The sequence below is a fragment of the Taudactylus pleione genome, unplaced genomic scaffold (genome assembly GCF_031769625.1).
Source record: "Taudactylus pleione unplaced genomic scaffold, aTauple2 ptg000502l, whole genome shotgun sequence".
NCBI classification, from domain to species: Eukaryota; Metazoa; Chordata; class Amphibia; order Anura; family Myobatrachidae; genus Taudactylus; species Taudactylus pleione.
In genome coordinates, this window is record NW_028284904.1 from 2,315,704 (window position 1) to 2,339,000 (window position 23,297).

At 45.1% G+C, this 23,297-nt stretch overlaps 1 protein-coding gene across 2 annotated transcripts in view; it reads left to right on the forward strand.

Moving 5' to 3' along the window:
* Window positions 1–968: 968 nt before the first annotated feature.
* Window positions 969–23,297, forward strand: part of ARHGAP19 (Rho GTPase activating protein 19) — an 80,475-nt gene continuing 58,146 nt past the window's right edge. Inside the window, exon 1 of one of the 2 annotated variants that reach the window (XM_088449948.1) lies at window positions 969–1,003. In XM_088449948.1, coding sequence (XP_088306074.1) covers window positions 990–1,003 — 14 coding nt within the window. In that variant the 5' untranslated portion in view covers window positions 969–989. Of the gene's footprint in view, window positions 1,004–22,521; window positions 22,596–23,297 lie in introns of those variants that run through there. The other variant, XM_088449947.1, reaches the window with a different exon arrangement.

Sequence of the window (23,297 nt, forward strand, 5' to 3'; positions counted from 1 at the left end):
TTTAAATATATATGGTAGCGGAATCGCTAAGCAGATAGATCCCCAGTAGATGTACTCTGACGTCATCAGTTATTGTCCAACGTCATTGGTTACTATCCACGTGGACATAGGGGTCTATTTACTAAGCCTTAAGGGGCCTATCCATTAGCAGATAAATTTGAACGATGGACGATTTATCGTTCAGTCGTTCAATTTATCTGCTAATGGATAGGCTCTGAATGATAAAAATGCGCACTCCCGCGTCCGACAAATTGGGTCTTTTGTCTCTCCAACATGTTGGTCAATTATCGTTTATCGCTGACAGATATTAGAAATAGCTGTTGCGGTAAACGACGAACGACAAACTTTTTTTTAATGAAAATGAATAGAAACATTTAAAAAAATCCACTCCCATCATGATGTCATGCAATATCGTTCGTCGTTTGCAAAAATCTGTCATGTACATGACAGATATCTGTCACAGCAGCCCCAGGAATTTTCAAAAGATAAATCTTTTGTCTTTCAGAAAGATCTGCTAATGGATAGGCCCCTTTACATGTGTAGTACTGCAAGTGACCGGAAATCTAAAAACTTCTTCCCTGTATAGGGGTGATTAAAAGTATCACCGGGGATGATTGAGCTACGTGTAATACAGCCTAGACACCTGTGATACCCATTTTTCTGGGTTAAGAAGTGGCTACTAGGTTTTTTTTCTTTAGAAATCATCTATGAAAAACTACATCTCCCATGATGCAACTCGACCCCAAGACATAACGAAGCACGAGCGCACGAGCTGGATCTGTTGGAATCAACTGCAGGGCTCGATGTTCCCGCCCACCTTCATCCAGGGTTATTCAAATTAACCAATCACCACGGCGGGGCAGGACCACTGCGGCCAATGGGCGCTAGAGGGGCACTGGCGATGCTGCTGCAGCGGGGGATTTGAATACAACATGGCGGCGGTCGCAGCAGCAGCAGCAGTAGCGGAGGAGGACACGGGAGGGAGAGAGATGGGGCTGAGGCGGTGAGTCCCGTGTTGTTACTTACAGCCTCCAGTTGTGTGTGTGGGGGACTATAAGTGCCAGCTTGCCCTGGCATCTGCGGGCTTTTAGTTCAATGACGACTGGAGAGCAGCTGATCTAATAGGCAATGAGCTAGTCACAGAGATAATGTACTGCCCTGGTATATGTGTAATCACCTATGTATTTAACATACACAGCATAAAATCTCATCAGCAGGTCAGTAGGTCTGTCTCATCTGTCCAGCTATCTTATACCTGTCTCCTAGCCCTCTCTCATATGTATATCCAGTTATCTACTATCCCCCTATGATATATATATATCTCACATCCCTCTATCCCATATCTATATATCCAGTTATCTCACATCCTTCTATATATACTATGTATATGTGTATGTATATACATACATACAATGGGGAAGATCGGGGGTCTGGGCGGTAATCATCGGTGCTGCTATCTACAAGATAGCAGCGCCGACGGCAGGGCCATGTACGAACGGTCATAACGCATGACCGTTTGGCCGGCTGTAGCTGTCGTTATCGACAGCTACACCCTGGCGTTAGCCTATCCCCACAGCAGGGACAGCGCTGTCCCTGCTGCGGCGGCTGCCGGCTCCAGGGCTCCACGTGAAAATCTCGCGATACTTGCGAGATCCCGCGCATGCTCAGTGGAGCCGGCCGGGAGAGAGAGACAGCGCATCGGCACTAGGCTGATGCGCTGCTGTCTCTAGCGGGTAGCGCCGGAGGGGGGAGTTAACGCTCCCCCTCTCCGGCCGATGAGATGTTTATACATCTCATCGGTAGTGCTTCCTGCTGCGCCTCGGTAAAGAGGCGAAGCGGGAAGCGTTATAGTGGCACGTTAAGTGCCTGCTATAATAAATAACCCAATGTTCCTTAGAGGTTGCCATGATGTCTCTTGTTATCTGGTCTTGACAAAGGTCCAGACGGACTGAAACGTCGACATATACTATGTATGAGAGTGAATAAATCCATTTGCATTATTGTGGGGCATATTCATTTAGCTGCGGGGTTTACTCCGCGACCAATTGCCGGCCAAAATCCCCGTGGCACGGGGAAAAGCTATACAATAAAAGTCTTTTTTTTTCCCGTGCCAAAAAAATCGGTACTCACGCACAGAAGCACACTGACTCCGCGGAAACTGTGGAATCAATGGGGTTTTTTTCCCCACACACTCGAGAGCCCAATTTGGTGGTTTTTATGTGGATTTTACCTCACACCATGAGCTGCGAGGTAAAGTCCGACTGTGGGGACTCGAACGCGGGTTATCACCGCTAATTGAATAGGTCCGGCGCGGCAGTTAGCCACAGGGTAAACCCCGCAGCTAATTAGATATTCCTCTATGACTTAATTGCGGTGAGTGCCCAGTTTTTGGCTCTTCTATATTTTGGACTGTTATGTCTTTCATGGAGTACCCTCAGTTGGCGACATTGGATTGAGTGTGTGGTCTAACATCTGGAATATATATATGTATGTATAATGTCAAAGGCTCCGATAAACACAAAGCAGGCGGCACTCCTCCGGACTTGGTGAAAAAAATGCAGGTTTAATCCAACATGAACCAACGTTTCAAGGCTCCAACGGCCTTATTGTCATGGTGTGATCACACCTTGACAAAAAGGCCGTTGGAGCCTTGAAACGTTGGTTCATGTTGGATTAAACCTGCATTTTTTTCACCAAGTCCGGAGGAGTGCCGCCTGCTTTGTGTTTATCGGAGCCTTTGACATGCTATATACATTCATAGGAAGGCACCCCGGCTATTTACCTCTATATTGAGTGCCCGCAAAACAATACATATGTAGCAAAGCTATACTTATCAGCAGTCAGAAACAGCTGTTGAGACCTGGATTATGTCTGTTATATGGCTCTCTCCGCAACCAGCAGACTGCTAAGTATAGCTTTGCTACATATGTATTGTTTGGCAAGCTCATGACTGCTTACTTGATGAAACAGTAAAAGTGACTTTTTTTTTTTGATTTCTAATGGAGTGACGATTTCTTTATGTTTGGGGCAGCCTGGTCGCAGGTTTGCTCTAAGTGGATTGTTGATCTATAATTATTTTCTCATCGTGCACCCAAAACTTGCTCCAGTGAGTGTGTGCAGCTGCCTTGCTATATATATATATATATTTTTTTTTTTCTATCACAGAATAAGGATTCAGGCAGCACTCGAACAGTTAAACCAAACAATGAAGACACGGATACACCGCAAGTCTGGGTCAATGTTTCAATTCCACCTTAAGAATTTTCATCTGGACATGATGAACATTCTTAAAGTGGAATTGAAACGTTGAACCAGACTTGCGGTGTACCCGTGTCTTCATTATTTGGTTTAACTGTTCGAGTGCCGCCTTAATCCTTATTCTATGTTATATTTCTCTGAAGGAGCGCACCGACCATTGTTGAAGTATAGCGCTCTCTCTCTCTCTCTCTCTCTCTCTCTCTCTCTCTCTCTCTCTCTCTCTCTCTCTCTCTCTCTCGTTAGTACATGTGACCCAATACTGGGATTTGTATACATCCGTTTAAGATATACTCCTGAAGTCTCGTGATGAGACGCAACGTGTAGGGTTTTAGAAGCCGCTAAGGCTGATGTTGGCCAATCCGCATTTACTATCTGATGTTACGGTTGTATCCCCTTGTTGAGGAACATAACGACGTATTGGAAATTATTGCTTATGTTACTGCCAATGTAAAGTCCGGTTATATCAATACACTACTAGTCTCAAAACATTATGTGTTTCATATACCTGAAAACCGGGACCGGTTATATCAAAATAATAGTTATCTCATAACATCTGAGTGTCCTGTATACTTGAAACCGGTAGGTGTCTGCCAAACTAGGACAAATGGTGTGTATCAAATAAAGGTAGGTATACACCCTATATCGTAGGTTCTAATAGGTCACTTCCTATATGTAAGTACCTCAAGAGCACTTAGGGATTAACAGAAACAATCCCCTAATTGATATTAGGACTCAAATAATTATACGTTAGTGCCCCACTTTTTTTTTTTTTTTTTATAACAATTTTTTATTGAGGCATCATAGAACAAATATCACATTATAACAAAACATGTATAGCAAGTACAACATTCAATGTAATCTTAATTAATGTATTTACATTGAAAGTCTCGCATATACAAAAATTGACAACATTGATAGTTTGATGCTGCCCATCCATTTAACGATGTGGGGGACGATGGCACGATTACGACGCCGTCGTCTCCCGCGGGGTGAACTGCATACACTGAACGTTCAGTGTATGCAGATCAATCATCCCCGAACATGGCAACCTGACGGCGGTCGTCAGGTTGACCGTTATGTTCGGGCGATGATTGATGTTAAAAACGACCAGTGGCCGCGCATCGCTGGTCGTTTTTAACCATTTATTGCCCGATTTGCGGGCGATTACCAAGTGATGGAGTGATAACGACCGTCGTTATCGCTCCATCGCTAGGTATTATCGCCTAGTGGATGGGCAGCATGAGAATAACTTATGTGACATGCACATTTCAACATACAAACTTAGCTGCAATTCCCCAATACTGTAATAGGAGCCTAATGAATTCCTTGTCGATCAATTTAAGGAAATAGGTGGGTCCTGTGCCACTAACCTGGTAAGATACCATTTGGTATTGCTAAAGCTGGCCATACACGCTACAATTATCGGGGCCATCCACCCGATATCCGCGGATCGCCCCGCTAATTGTAGCGTGTGTGCGGGCGACCGAGGGTTAAATATTGCTCGGTCGGGCATGCCGGGTTGTCCAGCATGCCCATCCGATGCAATATTTATGGTGTAAACTGTCGGCCGCATCGGGCAGTGTATGCCCATTTGTGGCCGACACAGACATTACCTGTGTTCCTTCCCATGGCAGGAACAGGGAAATGTCTCCTTCCCCGGGGGGCGGAGCGCAGATGTCGGGCTACACACTGTGAGTAATCTCACACTGTATGCCGCGGACATCTGCGTCTGACAGGCATTTTATCTGGCCGTGTATGCCCAGCTTTAGGCTGTGATGAATTTGTTTCCTAGTTGCGAGTGGAAGAGTATATAGCATTCCCATAACATAATAAAACATTCCATGTATTTTTCTTTGTGTAAAAGTGTTTCCACCCAATCCACCCTGAGCAGGAAATAGTTTGTTTAGGAATAGAGGTATCTGAGCAGGTGTACTGTCTATCCAGCCCTGCAAAATAGTTTTCCTACCTGCGGCACTTATAGCTAACAAAAGTTTCCTACCTGCCATAGTCATTCATGCATTAGAATCAAATGTACGATTGCCCACTCCGGGGTAAAAGGCACATCATTTACAAGTTTTGATTCTGTGTAGCGGCGAATGAGGTGACAAAAATATTGAGTAATTGAGTATTCTGGCTGGCCCATAGGCAGTGGTATGTATCAGCCTCCTCCTGGTGACATTTTGGACAAGCGTGACTTTCCGAAATCCCCATTTGGAAACGTGGGAGTGGTGATAAATTGGTGTTATGGTATTTTTATTGAAATTTGTCTGCCCTCGCAGCGTATTTATCATATATCTATCTATATCCAGTTATCTCTTCTATCTGTGTATTAATTTATCTGTGTAATAGCTATATATCCACTTATTATCAATATTCTACCTATCCATCAGACTGTGTATCTATGGGGTATATGTATTAAAAATGGTGGAAGTAGCGCAATCTTTTTCAGTGTACAACGCAGCGGGGATAATTGTTTTTTTACATGATTATCCTCGCTATGCAGTAAATGTAACTCGCAGGGACCCGTGGTAGCAATAACCTCTGCCCCTGTGAGTCACATGCCGGGAGGTTTGGAGGAGTCTTTCACATTTTTGGAAGATTCCTAGGAAACTCACACTGGCTACACGCATACTGCCAATCTCCAGAGGTTCCTCTATGTATGCCTCCATAGGCATAAAGCGGTTTACGCCATCTGAGGATGGTGTAAACCAACGAGACCAAACGCCAGAGTTTGGTCCATAGGGGTTGGACCGCGATCCCTATAATAATGGGGACTGCGGTGGTAGTTAACCTCTTGCAGGAGATTTCTGTGAAGTCTCCTGTATGAGGCTGCAACATAGGAGTAATTGTGCATACACACGGTCAGATGTTTCTTCAGATCTGAACGATAACTATTTAAAAAATCGTTCATATCTGACATGTCTGAACGATGCACGTTCCTGATGGTCAGATATCTCACATCTGATGTGTTTGCGGTCAGATTTGGACGATTCTATTCATCTTAATGCAGTCAAATATCGTTCATAGTTGAAACCGTTGGTCAAATCGTTCATCAAATCGTTCATCTGACAAATCTGACTGTGTATCTGCTCCATAATACATAAAGTTAGGCAGAAACTGCAGTTTCGCCATAATTTTGTGATAACCTGGATTAATAGCCCCCCCTATATTATCTAACATGTTATTTCACAGGAGAAACAAGCTTTATTATTTTGACCAGGATTGTAATCGGAAAAAAAACTATTTCGGTTTTTGTGTGAGCAATGCTCATTCTTGAATTCCGTCATTAGTGTTTTTTACATCACACCATGCTGAGGGTGTATCGGTGCGATCTGTGACATTACAGTGTGTTACATCACACCATGCTGAGGGTGTATCGGTGCGATCTGTGACATTACAGTGTGTTACATCACACCATGCTGAGGGTGTATCGGTGCGATCTGTGACATTACAGTGTGTTACATCACACCAGGCTGAGGGTGTATCGGTGCGATCTGTGACATTACAGTGTGTTACATCACACCATGCTGAGGGTGTATCGGTGCGATCTGTGACATTACAGTTTTGGTTTGCTTTCTCCTTTTGTTCTGTAATTGTTTTTATGCTTTCAGTGTGTGTGTATTTTATTTTTTATTTTTTGAACTGCAAATGCCTTTATTATATTACAAGAACGCTGTTACCATCATTCAAATACCTAGAAAACCCCTGATATGTTAACATTGATGCAGTCAGTGAAAAAAGTGACATGTTATAACTAAATGTACTATGAAACAAAGCCTAAAGATTTTACTAACACTGTGGAATTCATGAAATGCCAAGATAGTTGTATGACAGGAGCTGTCATGCATCCCCCGGAGGGCTTGACTGGTACTTCTTAGTTGGTGATTATCTTTTCATGAACACGTTCTGATTTGCTACTGATAGTCTATGCCGTGCTTCAGGACTCCTGCGATTGTAAAGCTCCCGACCGCTGTCTAAATGTACGTTCAGGCTGCAGGCTCATTATGTTGCAGCAACAGTCATGCTTGTTATAATACTATTTATCCAGATAGAGATTCATTCCCTGTGAAGATGCCATGTCACTGCAGGCTACTGTCACTGAGAAGGGTACATGGGTGTCTGGCTTTCTGCTGGCGCTGAAAAGAAGCAATTACTCTGGTTACCTCAGTTTAACGCTGTCCCTTCAGACCTCTGTGAGCAATTCATTACGTGTTCCCTGTGAATTGACGCCATCTCAGGAATGCATCACCATAACATGTCAATAGGGTACTGCCAAGTCCGAGAGGCTATACTGGACCCAGTGAATTCCCTAGGCGTATGTGTGGACATTGGCCACTTATCACTATATGCTTTTGCCGTCAGCGTTACTCACGGGTGAAAGGGTAGTGGGGGGGGGGGGGGGATCTTTGGATAGAGTTTTTGCCAGGGCCCCCAGAGCAGCCCCAGCATAGTAAAGAGTAACAATACATATAGGGGGTGATTCAATTTAGCACGATTTGAATGGTGCCTGGAAGGAGTTCGCAGAGAGCAGGGTGTTAAGTCGCGGTAACTGGCATTCTCTGACTTAAGTAGCGGACGTGATGCTGTTAGCGTCGCACTAAGCTTGAAAACAGCATCGCAGCCGGCACTGAAGTGTGATTTCTGCACGCACCTCAGGAGGGTGCGAGCAGAAATCCACTAGAATGATTTAACAGCCCGGTTAATTGAATAGTTCCGGTAGCTCCTTCTCGGCTCCATTCACATTGCTCGAAATTGAATCACCCCCAATAGATGGCTACCGTTATTCACCGGCCTTCAGGGATAAAAACTTCTTGTTGGGCTTTAAGTTCCATTTCTTTAATAAATTGATAATAATGTAAAATGTGAAATATAGACCTCTCCACATGGTTTAATAAATGAATATCCCTCAGACTTTCCCACATGGCATCAACTCACCCAACACACCCCCTGAATGCCCTTCAGATCCTCACATGCTCTCAGATGTCTCCACATGTCCATTGGATCACCCTCAGACCTTCCTGTACTCCCTTAAATAATGCACATCAAATCCTGCTAGTATAGTGTTCCCGCTAGCCAGCAGGCAGAGCAGGGCGCGGGAGGTCCGGAGATGCGCCAGAAAGGGGGTGTAGCCCAGCTGGTAGACGGGGGATGTCCCACCCGCAGGACACTGCGTCCCGCGGGTAGGGAAAGGCAAAGGGCCGACTGTTTTAGTGAGGTGCCACGAAATGGCAGGGTGCATTTTGCCCCTTTAGAATCGGACAGGGCATGAGTATATATTACCCATACTCAAACCCCCACTGTATTATCTCCATTGACCCATCATACCCTACGGCACTCCAAATGCTCTGCAACTACACAATACCGCATGTCCTGCCACAGCTTTAGCATGCTGGTATGAGGTGAGAGCAGAAATCACACTTCAGTGCCGGCCGCAATGCTGTTTTACAGCTTGGCGTAGTGCTAACAGCATCCTGGCCGGCACTTGGGCCGGAAAATGCCGCTTCTCACAACTAAACGCCAGCATTCTCCGTTTTAGGGCCGAATTCAATTAGTCGAGAATAGTTAATTCGGGCGAAAAGTGCAAATCGGAGAACAAAGTATCTCCATATTCAGTTCCCCGAAGTTTAGCCTAGGCGAAAACTCCATAGCCAAAAACAGGCGAAAGTTTCTCCAGCAAAAGGCAGGAGAAAAGGTGTGCAAAATACGTATTTTGGGGTACAAATGTGGGGACTTGGTTCAGAACCCCTTGGACACCCCCTAATAACTAATAACCCCCCCCCTTCCCCCCCAAATTAAATAAATTACTTAATTCAGGGCTTGATAAATCCCAGGGGCCAGGTCGCCATGGCTACCAGATTTTGCTGCCTGGCTACCAGACTTTGCAGTGAGGGAGGAAGCAAATCCTCATCAGCTCCCGCGGAGATTCGGGCCTATAGATTGTAAACTTGCAAGCAGGGCCCTCTTACCTCTATGTCTGTCTGTTATTACCCTGTTTTGTTCTATCAATGTTTCCAATTGTAAAGCGCAACGGAATATGCTGCGCTATATAAGAAACTGTTAATAAATAAATAGTATTGCGGCGTTCATTTCATGCACAGGCATGCATGTGCTGAGTGTTGTCTGCGGTGACTGCTGTGCCTCTGTCCGTCCAGGCCTGTGCTGACTCCTCCTGTCCGTCCCATCTTGCGATGACTCCTCCTCCTACATCCCAGCCTGCTCTAATCCCTGCTGTCTGTCCCAGTCTACACTGATCCTCCTGTACGTCCCGGGTGTCTGCCTCCTATCTCTGGCTGCATAGAGCTCTCCGGTAATAGGGTCTATGAATGGCCAGGGATTGCGGAGCAGCTTCAGAGGGATAGTGGTGTGAACACAAGGGGAGGGGGGTTCTGTTGTACTTTTTTGCACCATTGTTTTAAATTAAATGTGGTCCGTCATTACTAGAGGGTGGAGCAGGGGAGCTGTGCAGAGCAGTGAGGGGGCCTCTATTTTACTGTATCCATTAAACTGCGACCATTTTGTGAACTAGTATAGTGTGTATAACAGCTGCATAACACACACAGCTGTGCTCTTCACTCACTCCTGTAATTTTTTTGGGGGGGCAGTGATCTGGCTCCTACTTTCATCCTGGGTCCTAGATTTTAGAAACATTTTTCAAGCCCTGACTTAATTCATACCAAAAAAGACATAATTGTTGGGGCAAAAATTAAAAAAGTGTTGGAAAATGTCTAAAAAAAAGTGGGGTAACTGGTACTTTGGGGGGGCTATATGGTTGGGACAGGTGTTTTTGTGATTGCACGAGGCTGCAGCAGGTATATATTTTTTGGACTTTTTAAATAATCATTTTAGAGGCACCAAAATATACTAGCACACATTTTCAGGTACTCCAAATTCAACTTATTTTTCTGTAAAAACATTGCATTATATAATTTTTCCACACATGTAACAATGCATATAACTGCCCATTGCAACAAAATTTACCGGAGCACGGTTAGGGTAAGGCACTAAGGGGAGGGTTAGAAGAAAAAAAAGTGTTGACCATCTTTGTGTCGTCATTTTTTTTTTTTTCCCCCCCCCCTCTGTCGACCTATTGCCTGTCTAACATCTGTTGTCCTATCTTTTTCTTGTGGATCTTTTATACCAAATACAGGCAGGTATTGCACATCAATACACTGGTACAATCACTTCAAATCTTGTTGGATCCAATCACAGAAGAAATACCCACGTTGCCTCCTTTTGGATCAGACAGTATATGCTAATGTGTCTCTGAGCATGCAAATCACCATAAAAATATCAAACTCGTATGTCTCAAAAGAATCCAAGAGAATACCATATGTCAGTAATGCTTGATATTCAGTGGAGGTATAAAGAAACACTTCAGCAGCGAGGGCTAATTATTAACTTTTACTTATGGCGCCAAAAGTGTTCCGCAGCGACTTACAAAGTACATAAATAAGTGAACAAGAAACCAGCGACTTAAGCCGGGTACACACTAGATATGTTCGGATGACATCGTCCACATTGGCCAGTGTACACTGACTCCCGCGCGACATCGTCCGTCGGACCTGCAGTATCGCCAGCGGGGGCCGCAAGTGTGTACGCACTATGCATCCCTCGCATCTTCAGGTCGTCCCTACATGCAGCTCAATCTGACAATCTCGTTAACGATTTCCCGCTAACCGTACAGTGTGCACTACCAGACCAGGCGATACGTTAACATTATATAGTTAATGATCTAACTACCAAATGATGTAAGATGTATAGTTTGGAAGATTGCACAGGGTGTATTTACTAGATCGTTTGTCCGGGAGTTCAAAGGAAATATAGACGACCATCGCATCGTTTGCAAGTCATCTAGTGTTACCAGCATAGGATACAGGTCGGATTTGCACTTACATGCGCTAGTACACTTGTTGGGTCTAATCAATGAAGAAATACAATAGTTGCCTCCTGTTGGATCATACAGACACACCTGTACATATACTCAGCATGTAAAGGGAATCTGTATGAATGACCGGCAGTCGTGATGCTGGTGGTCAGATGACCGAAAGCGGCATCCCGATGTGCAAAATACCGACAGGTAAGTAGACTACCACTTCCCGCACCCTAACCCTCCCCGGTCAGTCCCTAAACCTAACCCTCTCCATCCCCGGGCTAACCCGCATACTTACCTTCGAGATGCCGGCGTTTGGGATGCAGATGTCTGTATCATGGCACATATTCACCCGGTGGTGATCGGTCACCGCAACTTTTCCCACCCACGGGACACTGCAGCCCGTAAATAGGGAAGGCTCAGGATGTGTTGTTTTAGTGGGGCGCAGTTAAAAGGGCAGGGCACATATTTGCCCTTTTTAAAATTGGGCAGAGTGCGGTGCCCCGCTAAAACAAGCTTGAGGGAACACTATAAAGGGGGCAATTTTTTATCTCCCAAATGAGATCATACAAACTGGGTGGTGTGCTGTGAGAAGGGTGGAGACTGCATTGCTGTAATCATGGCAGACTAGGTACACGTGTAGCCCGGAGTTCCTTGTTTTCAGCGTGTTGCTATTTTACACAGCAATTGAGCGTTTGGTGCTGCTGCTCACACTGTGCTACATTGCATAGTGTCACTTCAGGAGGAGAAGGGAGCAAGTTATAACAATAGCTCCTGCACCTCCTCATTTTTCCAATGCGACATTTTCTGAGCTCTTCTGCCACTGATGTCTGTACAGCCCCGAACAGCCATTCAGCTCCTCCTTGGTGCAATCGGGGTCTTAAAGCTGGAGTCGTGCCATTTAGACATAAGCTGGGGCACTGACCCGAGTGCCAAATCCTGGGAATAACCCTGGTTGATTGCTGGAGACGGCTTCGTTATGTGATCTAGGATCTGCGCGAAGTACTATACAAGTTTGTGGACTCAACAAATAGTGCCGGCTTTCTGCATGAAAGACTAGGGGATAGATTTACCAAAGTGCGGGTTTTTAGAAGTGGAGATATTGCCCATAGCAACCAAACTTAACATTTATCTAGCACCTTATAGAAGAAAAAAGCTAGAATCTGGTTGCTATGGGCAACATCTCCTCTTCTAAAAACCCGCACTTTAGTAAATATACCCCTAGCAGTTTGATTATGGGCACTCCTCATAAAGTACATAAACTTGGAGGCACTAGTAGAGTCTCAGGACTCATACACACTAGACGATATGTGACATATGTGGCACACCATCTAGTGTGTACCCTCAATGTCACTGACTATGCCGCCCGTGTGACCTGCATGCAGGTCCCACGGGCGTCATCGTCAGCGAGGGCCATGTATGCACTTGCCGATGCCGGGACACATCGCTAACGAGGACTGTACGCCTTAACTAGCGTTCCAGCTAGGCTGTTTTAGCGGGGCGCGGCGCCCTGCCCTCCTTCTGGAGGGCAAAAAGCCCATGCCCTCACAGCCTGCGTGTGCCTTCTTCACCCGCAGGTCGCAGTGTCCCGCGGGTGGGGAAATGTGCGGTGACCTTGTCACCGCCGGAGAATAGATGCATGCGCCCGGCATCTATTCTCCTTGTCGGCAGCGCTTGGGGGCTGCTCGGCGTGTCCGTAAGTGCCGGGCATGCCCCCAAGAGTGACGAAAAGGGGATGTATCTTATAGACACGCCCCCTTTTCAATGACCACGCCCCCTTTTCGGGAGTGCGCACCTTTGGTCACCTTGCGGAAGTGCCCTCTCTAGCTCCGGCACCCTGCCTGCCGCCAGAGCTAGTGTGAACACTACTTAACTGTTTTCTTCTGTAAAGGAGGATGTTAAATGAAAACCCGATTATTGCCAGTTCTACCCGTGTCGTGGCTCAGTGGAAAAGGGTCCCTGAAAAATAATCCGGGTCAAGTGACCTGGGAAACCAACCCATTCAGCTACCAGGGTCGAGCCCAGGAAGCAACCGGGTAATGCTGCAGTGTAAATGGTGCGACCCGGGTTATGCAACCTGGGTCATGCCTAAAATGAGGTGATTGGTGGTTGTGGGGCAGTCACCTCCCACTTTTTATGACTTCACAAGTTTAGCAGGGCAGACCTGGGTTCAGTGTAAATGGGGCTGACCTGTGAACAACCCAAATCGAAGGTGCAGTGTAAACTGGGTCTGACCTGGATTGGAACCATGTTCGAAAACCCAGGACCTGGGTTTTTGGTGAAAAAGGGGAATAAGTAACTGACATATACAAATATATAATTAAGATATATACAGTATAGGAAAAATCTTTGTTTTTTGGCAGAGCATTCTTCCTATGCATATACTGTTGTTGCCAAATTATGCTGCCAGCGTGAGTTACCTGTGGGTAGTAGCAATACCCGTGTTCTCCCCACGCTTTATTTGTCGGGCGGTCCGCCCGGTAAAAATCCCCCACCGCCCGTCACTGTAACATCCTGAGAGTTGAGCTGCACTGAGCACTGCCGCCCAGGGGCAGAACTAGCGGTGGTGCGGCCGGTGCATTGCATCGGGGCCCGCACCCGCCGCTAGTGTCCCCAGGGCCCCACAAGTGTAGGGCAGACCACAGTGAGTTACTGTATAAAGGGGGCTGCTACTGGGGGGCACTGTATAAAGGGGGCTGCTACTGGGGGGCACTGTATAAAGGGGGCTGCTACTGGGGGGCACTGTATAGAGGGGGCTGCTACTGGGGGGCACTGTATAGAGGGGGCTGCTACTGGGGGGCACTGTATAGAGGGGGCTGCTACTGGGGGGCACTGTATAGAGGGGGCTGCTACTGGGGGGCACTGTATAGAGGGGGCTGCTACTGGGGGGCACTGTATAGAGGGGGCTGCTACTGGGGGGCACTGTATAGAGGGGGCTGCTACTGGGGGGCACTGTATAGAGGGGGGCTGCACAGGGGCTACTACTGGGGGCACTGCATAAGGGACCAGCCTGGGGGCACTGCATAAGGGACACTAAGCCTGGGGGTACTATTTAAGCCTGGGGGCACTACATAAGGGACCAGTCTGGGGTACTACATAGGGGCACTACTTCAGCCTGGGGGCACTGCATAAGGGCAAAGCTAAACTACAGGGGGCAATGCATAAAGGGGAAAAGTACAGGGGGCACTGTATAATGAGCACTGTTGACTGAGAGCCAGTGGGGGAGCAGCCTGAGACCTGTCGGGCTGGATTGGTAAGGGAGATACCCATTTTCCTGACGCGTGCATAATTGGGAAGGCCCCCACTTGGCTACTTTTTGATGCCACCTGGCTGGAAAAAATTTCTGGGGAGAACACTGATTACGCTTTCCGAAGTCATCACTTTGTATTGGGGGAAAGCCCCATCATAGCAAATATGCCCATTTTCCTGGCAAATAAGCTTTTTAGTGTTGCTAAACTGCACCTGAGTCCTTTAGCCGGTCACAGCTGATAGCGCAATACAACGGCTTAGATACACAATAAACACCTTGTATACTGTACAATTCCAAGCATCTATAATGTTGTCAAGGTATTGGCGGTTGTCATAGATTAGAGAATAAAATTTGATTTTCTTATTGACTGAAGAGTTGTTTTTATTTGCATACAAAAAAAAAAAGTTCTTATCATATTCTATTTAATATTGTTACATTGCATCTAGAGAATATAGAATATGGTACACTATACTAGTGGTGATTACCCCACACTGATGAGCAGCCATGGTCCTAGTTCTGTAGTTCCATAACACTAAATTTATTGCACTCTTCATACATTATAAAGCTAATGAAAATAAATGGAAGATATCTCTTAAAGTGGCACCTGTGTAATTATTTAGCAATTTAATAAGCACTTATTGATCTGCTCCCTCCTCCACTGTGTTCATAGCTTGTGCACTAGCGAGAGATACCATTAGTTTATGGAGATTAATAAGCACAGCATCCGTCTAATATATATCATGCAAGCACAGAATATGAAATATCGATATAAATAATAAGGCGCTGTCGAGTGGTTTGACCAAGCAGCTGCTAAAAGGAGATGGTAAGTCTCCTAAATAGAGTAATAGATAAAAACAAAGCAGCGCTGCAATTGGAAATGTTAGTAGTGTTAATAATACCAAATGTCTAATAAATACATGAATAGCTCACAAAAATGTAAAAAATTAGATGGAAGCACAAAAATTCAGTTACAGACATGCCTGTCAAAATTGTAGGCTCTTGAAAATAGAAAAAACACCCTTAGATGGCACAATGTGAAAGTGCACTGAGCAGAGTTCAGTAGTTGATTGGAATAGCAATAAAAAGTTAGTGGAATATTACCAGCTCGCAGTGTTCTCCAATATAGATTTACAGTATTGTCTGTGGGTCTAATGGTTGGCAGTGATCCATACACCGGAGTAATTCTTCTGTAGTACTTAAGCCAGTAATTGGATACTTGTGTCACGCAAGGACATGTGAGTCTCTTGTGCCGATGGTGAGTGGTGTAGTCCCCAATAGATGAGGGTGGCTAGTGTGGAACCCGGTCTTTCAATTGAGGCTCTCTGGCAAATGAGGATCTTTATGTCCCAGGCAAATAAGGGAAACTTCCAAACAAAGACCAATGGCCGTCGCCACAATCAAGTAATGCCAATTGCAACAGTGATATCTCCGCAGTGCTACAATAAGTGGGTGCAAGTGCCAATTCAGGGTGTGTCGGTGAGGGCGGTTAAATCAGTCCTAGATATTCAGGATGATGAACCTGCTCTCATAGTAAGAAGACTCCGGTGTTCAATCACCACCGGAAGGTGGTCAAAACGGAGTTCCCTGTGTCTGAACAGCTCACTGAGCTTATTGAGGAGGCATGGGGTAACCCTGATAAGTGGTTTTATGTAGATAGGAGGATAAAAATCATTGTATCCATTCCCACCTTCTGTATGTGTTAAGTGGGAGGTACCTCCTACAGTGGATGGCTCATGTAACGCATTTAATCGGAAATGCTACATTGCCTATTCCATCAGCATCTTCTCTGAGGGATTCCAAAGATAAAAAGATTGAAGACTGTCTTAAGGCAATATTCTCATAATCTGGAGCTGTTACCCGTCCGGCTATAACTGGAACCTGGGTAGCTAGGGCTGTTGAAGAATGGATTGAGGTATTGGAAAATTCTCTACCACATGCTACCAGAGAACAGATGACGAATATCTCCCACATACGGGAAGCGGCTTGCTATCTGAGAGGAGCAGCAGTGGATGCTGGAATTTTAGCATCTAAGGCAGCAGCATTCATAGTAGCACTCAGGGCCCTTTTGGTTAAGATCTTGGAAAGCTGATACAGGATCAAAGTGGGCGCTGGAAGTTTTACCTTTTCATGGTAAGGTAGTTTTTGGAATAGAGTTGGATAACATAATTTCTACTCTAGCAGCTTCAAAGTCAGCAGTTCTGCCATCTAAGTCACGTAGTAGAGCTAGCCGGTTTCTTTTCAGTCCTTCTGTCCTCAGGGAAGAGGTAAGGTACAGACTTCTTCTAGGCCGACTAGTTTTCATAAGTCAAAACGACAAAATAGTGCAAGACGTTCAACTCAGCTGGAACACAAGCCTTCGCCCTGATGGAGCAGGCCTCCTCCTGGGGGATCGACTTCAGTTTGTGGATTATTGACATCAGACAACTACAGATGCCTGGGTCCGAGAAGTGGTCTTTCAGAGGTATGCCCTCACTTTCAAGAGACATCCCCCGCCAGAAGTTTTTTGCCACAAAGCCCCCATCAGATGTGGACATGGCCTTGGCTTTTCTGGAAGCCATTCATTCCCTGCCACAGGCAGGGGTAATAATCCCAGTTCCTGTGTCCCAACAAGGAAGGGGTTATTACTCAAATCTTTCTGGTCCAGAAGCTGAATGGGCATATTGCCCTATATTGAATCTAAAAACCCTCAATAGGCTTATCCATGTTCCCAAATTCCGCATGGAAACTCTCCGGTCAATTATTTTGGCTATGGAGCCAGGAGATCACATGGTTTCCCTGGATATTCTGGATGCGTATCTGCATATTCCAATTATTCTATCCCACCAATAATTTTTACGTTTGCTGTTCTTCAGCAACATTACCAATTTCAGGCTTTATCCTTTTGGCCTTTCTACGGCTCCCCGGGTATTTACCAAAATAAAGTCAGTCATGACTGCTTATTTCAGGCGTCAGGGAGTCAGAGTTCTGCCATATCTGGATGACCTTCTGATATTGGCACAGACTTCGGTGGTTTTGCAAAGCCATCTTCAACTGACAATAGCCTGCTTACAAAGGCACGGCTGGATCATCAATTGGAAGAAATAATCACTTTCTCCAACACAGCTGATGGTACATCTGGGAGCATTTCTAAATCTTCAGACACAAAGGGTGTTTCTACAAGAGGACAAGATTGGGGCCTTATCAAAGCGGATACACATACTGCTATGCAAGCGAAGAGTATCCATTCTGTTAGCAATGCAGGTGCTGGGATCGACATGGTGGGATATGCTCAGTTCCATTCCTGGCCTCTGCAAAGGTTGATTCCCTCCAGGTGGAACAGATGGCATAATTTAATACGGTCCCAGATTATATTTCTCACTCCAGAGGTTCGTCACTCCCTTCTGTGGTGGCTAAAAAAGGAGCATCTCAACAAAGGGCTACCATTCTGGGTTCCAAATTGTGTGCTGCTCACCACGGACGCCAGTCTTCGCGAACAGGAGGCAGTGACGGGTCATCACACCTTCCAGGGGAGATGGACAAATCAAGAAAGTAATCTGCCAATAAACATTCTGGTACTGCGAGCAGTATACAAAGTACTTGTCAGGGCACAGGACCTGCTCCAGGGCAGGCCTGTCCAGATCCAGTCCGACAACGTGGCTACAGTGGCCTACCTCAATCGGGGTGGCACAAGGAGTTATGCAGCCATGAAGGAAGTGACAAAGGTTCTCATTTGGGCAGAACGTCATCTTCCGGCCATCTCGACAATATTCATTGCGGTAGTACTCAATTGGGAAGCAGACTTCCTAAGTTACCAGGACATACTGTACATGTAGGAGAGTGGTCTCTCCATCCGGGAGTGTTTCAGCTCCTGGTAAACAAATGTGGCGTCACGCCAGAACCACAAGGTCCCCAGGTACGGGGCCAGGTCCAGAGACCCATCAACAGCCTTCGTGGACGCACTGGCAGTAAGATGGGACTTCAAGTTGGCGTATCTCTTTCCTCCAATTTCCCTGCTCCCAAGAGTACTCAGGAAATTCAAGCAGGATGACTGAACAGTACTACTGGTGGCTCCGGCTTGGCCCAGACGTCATTGGTTCATCAACATACAGAATCTGTCGGTAGACAGTCCACATCCTTTCCTCTGTGGCAGGATCTGCTAACGCAGGGTCCCTGTCGACATCTGGACTTGCCCCGTCTGACTTTGACGCTGTGGCTCTTGAATCTTCCACCTTAAAAGGGATTTTCCAGTTCTGTAATTCAAACGATGCTTAGAGTACGGAAGCCTGCTTCTGCCTGTAACTGTTAGAGTTTGCCATTCTTTTGGTCAGTGGTGTTCTCATAAGGAATATGATCCTAAGGTTTTTAGGATTTCCAGGATACTGGCTCTTCTGCTGGCACTCTTAGACAATAGTATCCGCCTGGCCACTTTGAGAGTGCAGGTTTCTGCGCTGTCAGTCTGCTTCCAGAAGAAGAAGATTGCTTCATTACCAGATGTCAGAATTTTTTTTCAAGGAGTCCTGTGAGTTCAGCCTCCTTTTGTTCCACTGGTAGCACCGTGGGATTTGTCTTTTGGTTCTTAAGGGGTTACAAGCTTCCCCATTTGAACCATTAAACTCTGCCGTCAACCACTTCAAATCTACAAAGACACTTTTTCTTCTTGCTATCTCCTCTGCTCGCAGAGTCTCTGATTTGGCAGCGCTCTCTTGTCGCTCCCCATTTTTTATTTTACCTTCCTGAGGTAGTGTACCGTTTTAATGTAAATCAAGAAATTGTTCCAGCTTTTCAGGCTCCAGACCTTTCTGTAGGTGAAGCTTACAGTTTGTGCTCTCCGTATTTATGTGCAGCGTACAAACGGTGATAGAAAATCAGATTCTCTTTTTGTATATTATGGTTTTCACAGGGGAGGATGGCCAGCTAATAAGCAGACTCTGGGGAGATGGTTACGCATGACTATATCTCAGGTGTACACACAGGATAATCTTCCTGTCCCAAGCATGGTGACAGCACATTCTACTCTCTGTAGGGCCATCGTGGGCATTCAGTCGTGGTGCCTCAGACTAATTGTGCGAGGCTGCCACGTGGTCTTCTGTCCACACTTTTCCTAGGTTTATGCCTTTGATACTTTTGCCTCCCAGGATGCTTCCTTTGGGCAACACGTTCTTTCTGCTCAAGAGCATCCCCCACCCTAGGGGAACTGCTTTAGGACATCCCCATGGTATCTCTGTGGATCCCGAAGAAGAAATATAGTTATGGTAGACTTACCTATTCTTCAAGGTCCATAGGGTCCACAGGGCGCTCACCCTGACGCACCTGGCTTCATTGGGTGATTTTCTTTTGGTCACAGATTCCCTCATCTTCTGTAAGTGTTTCTGGTGTACGATTGTTCTTCCTTCTCCTCTTTCCTTCTCCTGCTTTTAGGCTTGTTAACTAAACTGAAGTCCTATGGCTAGGGGCGGGCTATATATGGAGGAAGACATGGGGCATTCTGGGATCCAAAGCTTTAACTGTTTCGTGCCTTGTCTTCCAACCATAATATCCCCCATCGTATCCCTGTGGACACTATGGACCTCGAAGAACAGGAGTTATCTGGGTAAGTCTACCATAACTCTATTGTGCAAGTCAAGTACAGAATTGGGAAAGGTTTGTGCTGTGCATGTGTGTTTTATAGTGGAACACTGTACTATATTCTGAGCTTTTCCCTTTTTTGTCTCATGAGCAGGTTTTGTTTAAATATTTTAGTTTCAAAGCACTTGTTATAATAACATTTGTAAGTGTTATTAAAGTAGTTAAAATTACAACTTTATGGTATTTCTCTTTTCTTTCCTCTCAAAGCAAGAATAATTAGGCAATTCGCATATTTTACCTAACTTATTAAGAACCTCCATTGATTCTTTTGTGTTAATGGCTTCCATTTTTAAAATTATCATGACCCAACCACATTAGTGAAATTTTTTTCCCCAAAAAAATTTAGTTTTTTTTTATCAGAATGTCAAGAACATCTATTTAATACTTATCCAACACTTTTTTTTTTTTTTTTTTGAAACCTTCAAAATGAACATGGATATCAATCTATTGGACCATTGATGTTTAATAAATTGCGAAGATGACGACTTTGCTTTCCCCAGCAGCTGCTCCCCTGAGCAGCTACCATGTACACACTGGGGGGAGTTCATTTACATTTCCCTGACAGATGCTGCTCTGTAGCCTCCGGGTGGGAGGCCCTGCCGTGCTGACCAATCAGCAGTAATCGGCAGCACAGCAGTCACTAGGGGAGGTTACAGGGATGCAGGGGGGCCAGAAGGTCCCTCTGCTAGATGTTCCACCAACAGCCGCCCACTGTGCGTTACTGACAGGATGCATCATATGCGACCATATATCACTGCCTGGTGTAGTAGCAAACTGATCTGTTATCAGTAAAACTCCATCTTGTCACATGATGGTGTGTGCCTTTAAATATTCATAGCTTTAAATGTGTAATATTACAAAGTTTGATTTCTGCTGAGCAATGAGCCGAAGAACCTTGGAATGTATAAACCTGCAGATAACGTTATGAATAAGACTGTATCCTTAACCCCCCCCCCCCCCTAACATTCCCACATGTACAGATAGTAATAATGTAATGAATGCTAACAAAGACTGCTATAGTGAGATATAATATGTGAATATTCTGATATGTTGCAGTTGTATGAACGCTGTGCTTTATAATATTGTCTACATGTAAATATAGCCAGAGAGAATCTAGAAGCCAAGTGTGGTGGTGGTGATTCTGTCTCCTGAGGTCTCAGTAATGCAGGGGTCTGACATACACTAATGAACTTAGGCTGGTAATTAATGACAATAGATTGCTTCTGATCTATCAAAAGTATGCAACCACACCATGCAAGTAGTTAAAGCATTAAAGGGGAATTCAACTGTTTTGGGTGCTCATTAATTATCACGCCCAAATTAACAGGGATTAGCTGCGTATATTGGCTAAACCCACCTAAAGTCCTGATTAGGACACCCACAGACTTTTCACACATTTCTGCTTGCCACCTAAGAAGGGTGCGAGTAGAAATGGGGGTGCAGGGGCTCTTGTGTCCGATCAGAGCAACTATTATATTGCTCGGTCGGGGTGCCCATCACTGACAGCTGCCCAGGCAAACAATTGAATTCCCCCCCCCCCCCTAAAAAAATAGTTTGGAGGCATCTTTAAAATTATCGGAGGAATTCAATTGCTGTTTGGGCGCACGACGGAGCTATGCAATTGATGCTCAGATTGGGCGTGAGTGCAGCAGGCGTCCAGATTTCTGCTACCACCCTCCTGAGCTTTGCGAGCAGTTTTTTGGGTGCCCTAACCAGGACTTTGCATGGTTTTACGTGGCTAAACCGGGTTTTTTTTGGGTGCAATAAGTAATGCAGCCGCGCCCGATTGCCAAAACAATTGAATTGCTCAGTCCGGCGCCCATTAATTATCGCCGCCCAAAAACAAAAATTAAATTTTCCCCTATGAAGGCAGCTAACATTTTAATACCCATTGGGGTGAAATATTCCCTTGACACAAGTAAAACCAGTTAAAATAAAATATCAGGTATGTATTAATGATCCATTAACAGATTTTATTTTTATGCTATTAAAAATAGGGCAGTATCCTGTAATAGTCCCAAGAATATAGTAAGGAAGAGATGTAATTAGATATTTTGCTTTTTGTGAAAAGCCCAGTTTCCAGCAAATCCGAGTGTTTTCGGTAAGAATAGATGAGTTTTGCTGGATATAGCTTCTTGAAGTCTTATTTAAGAGTGCTTCTTCTTTTATCTTTTAATACATAGCTGGATGGCTTTGATGAAGAAATGGGACTTGAGAGCCCGTTTGAAGTTTTGTAGAGAAGTGGCGAGTCTGAGAAGGGAGAGAGTTCCAGTGGTAGGGAGCAGCACTGGCATCATTCCTGCATACAGACTTTTACACTATTACTTTCTCCTGTAAACTTTTAAATGATGAATTTTTAAACTGTTGTGCATTAATTTCTCATTAAAGTGTTATGGTTCCACGGCTGTAATTAATGTTTGCTTCAACCTAAAGTATAGGAAACTGTGTATGGCAGAGCATGTTCCTTGTGGATGTACAATGTCCCATTGTGTATAGTAGTATGTCAGGAATTTGCATGGGCTGTGTATAGCCTTTCCATGTTTATAGCACACGGCCTCATTCACACCAATATCCTGCCTAATTAATGCCTCTCCAGAAGCTTTCTGCACTCTTGTAAGTCTCTACTTTTACATGTCGCTGATCTTTAAATTGCTCTTTTAATTCGGAAGGCTTTGCGTACTCAGCGGCTTATAATATATAGTGTATACTGGAAACTGCTTGGATTGTAGAGGATGGTGTAATGGTTAGTTCCATTCTCTTACTGTATAGCACTTTAGAAATTCTTTTAAAATGTCAAGTTGTTTGTTGTGCCATGGGGGCTGTTGCCGATAACATTGTAAAGGGCATGGAAGCGGCCGACGACCCTGCCACAGCGTATAGAAGAGGCTATGTTTGTCGCTCTCAGTAGAGCATTACTGGGGCTGCTGGTCCTCTTTGCTGCGTGTCGGAGGTGCAGAGGTTTAGTACAGATGTCACAGAATGTTCTGTGCCGTTTCTCATCTTGTGATACAGGTGTACGTGTTCCTGGAAACGGTCGCGATGGGCTTTTATTTAAGATCTGTTGTTATACTTGGGCTCAATGTATGTAGTGGCTGCAGCTGAGCAGTGAAGAAAAGAGAATTCTGGAGCATTTAGTCACCACTGCACTTAACTCTGAGCTGTAGAAACCTATATTTTAGTAGGATGTTTCAATGTATTCGCAGGGTAAAAGAGGGTATCTGGAGAATACCTCTCTTCATGGTCTTCTGTACCTGACATTACCTTTTTTTCCGCACAGCTATATTGACAGTCTATTTCAGGAACACGAATACCTGC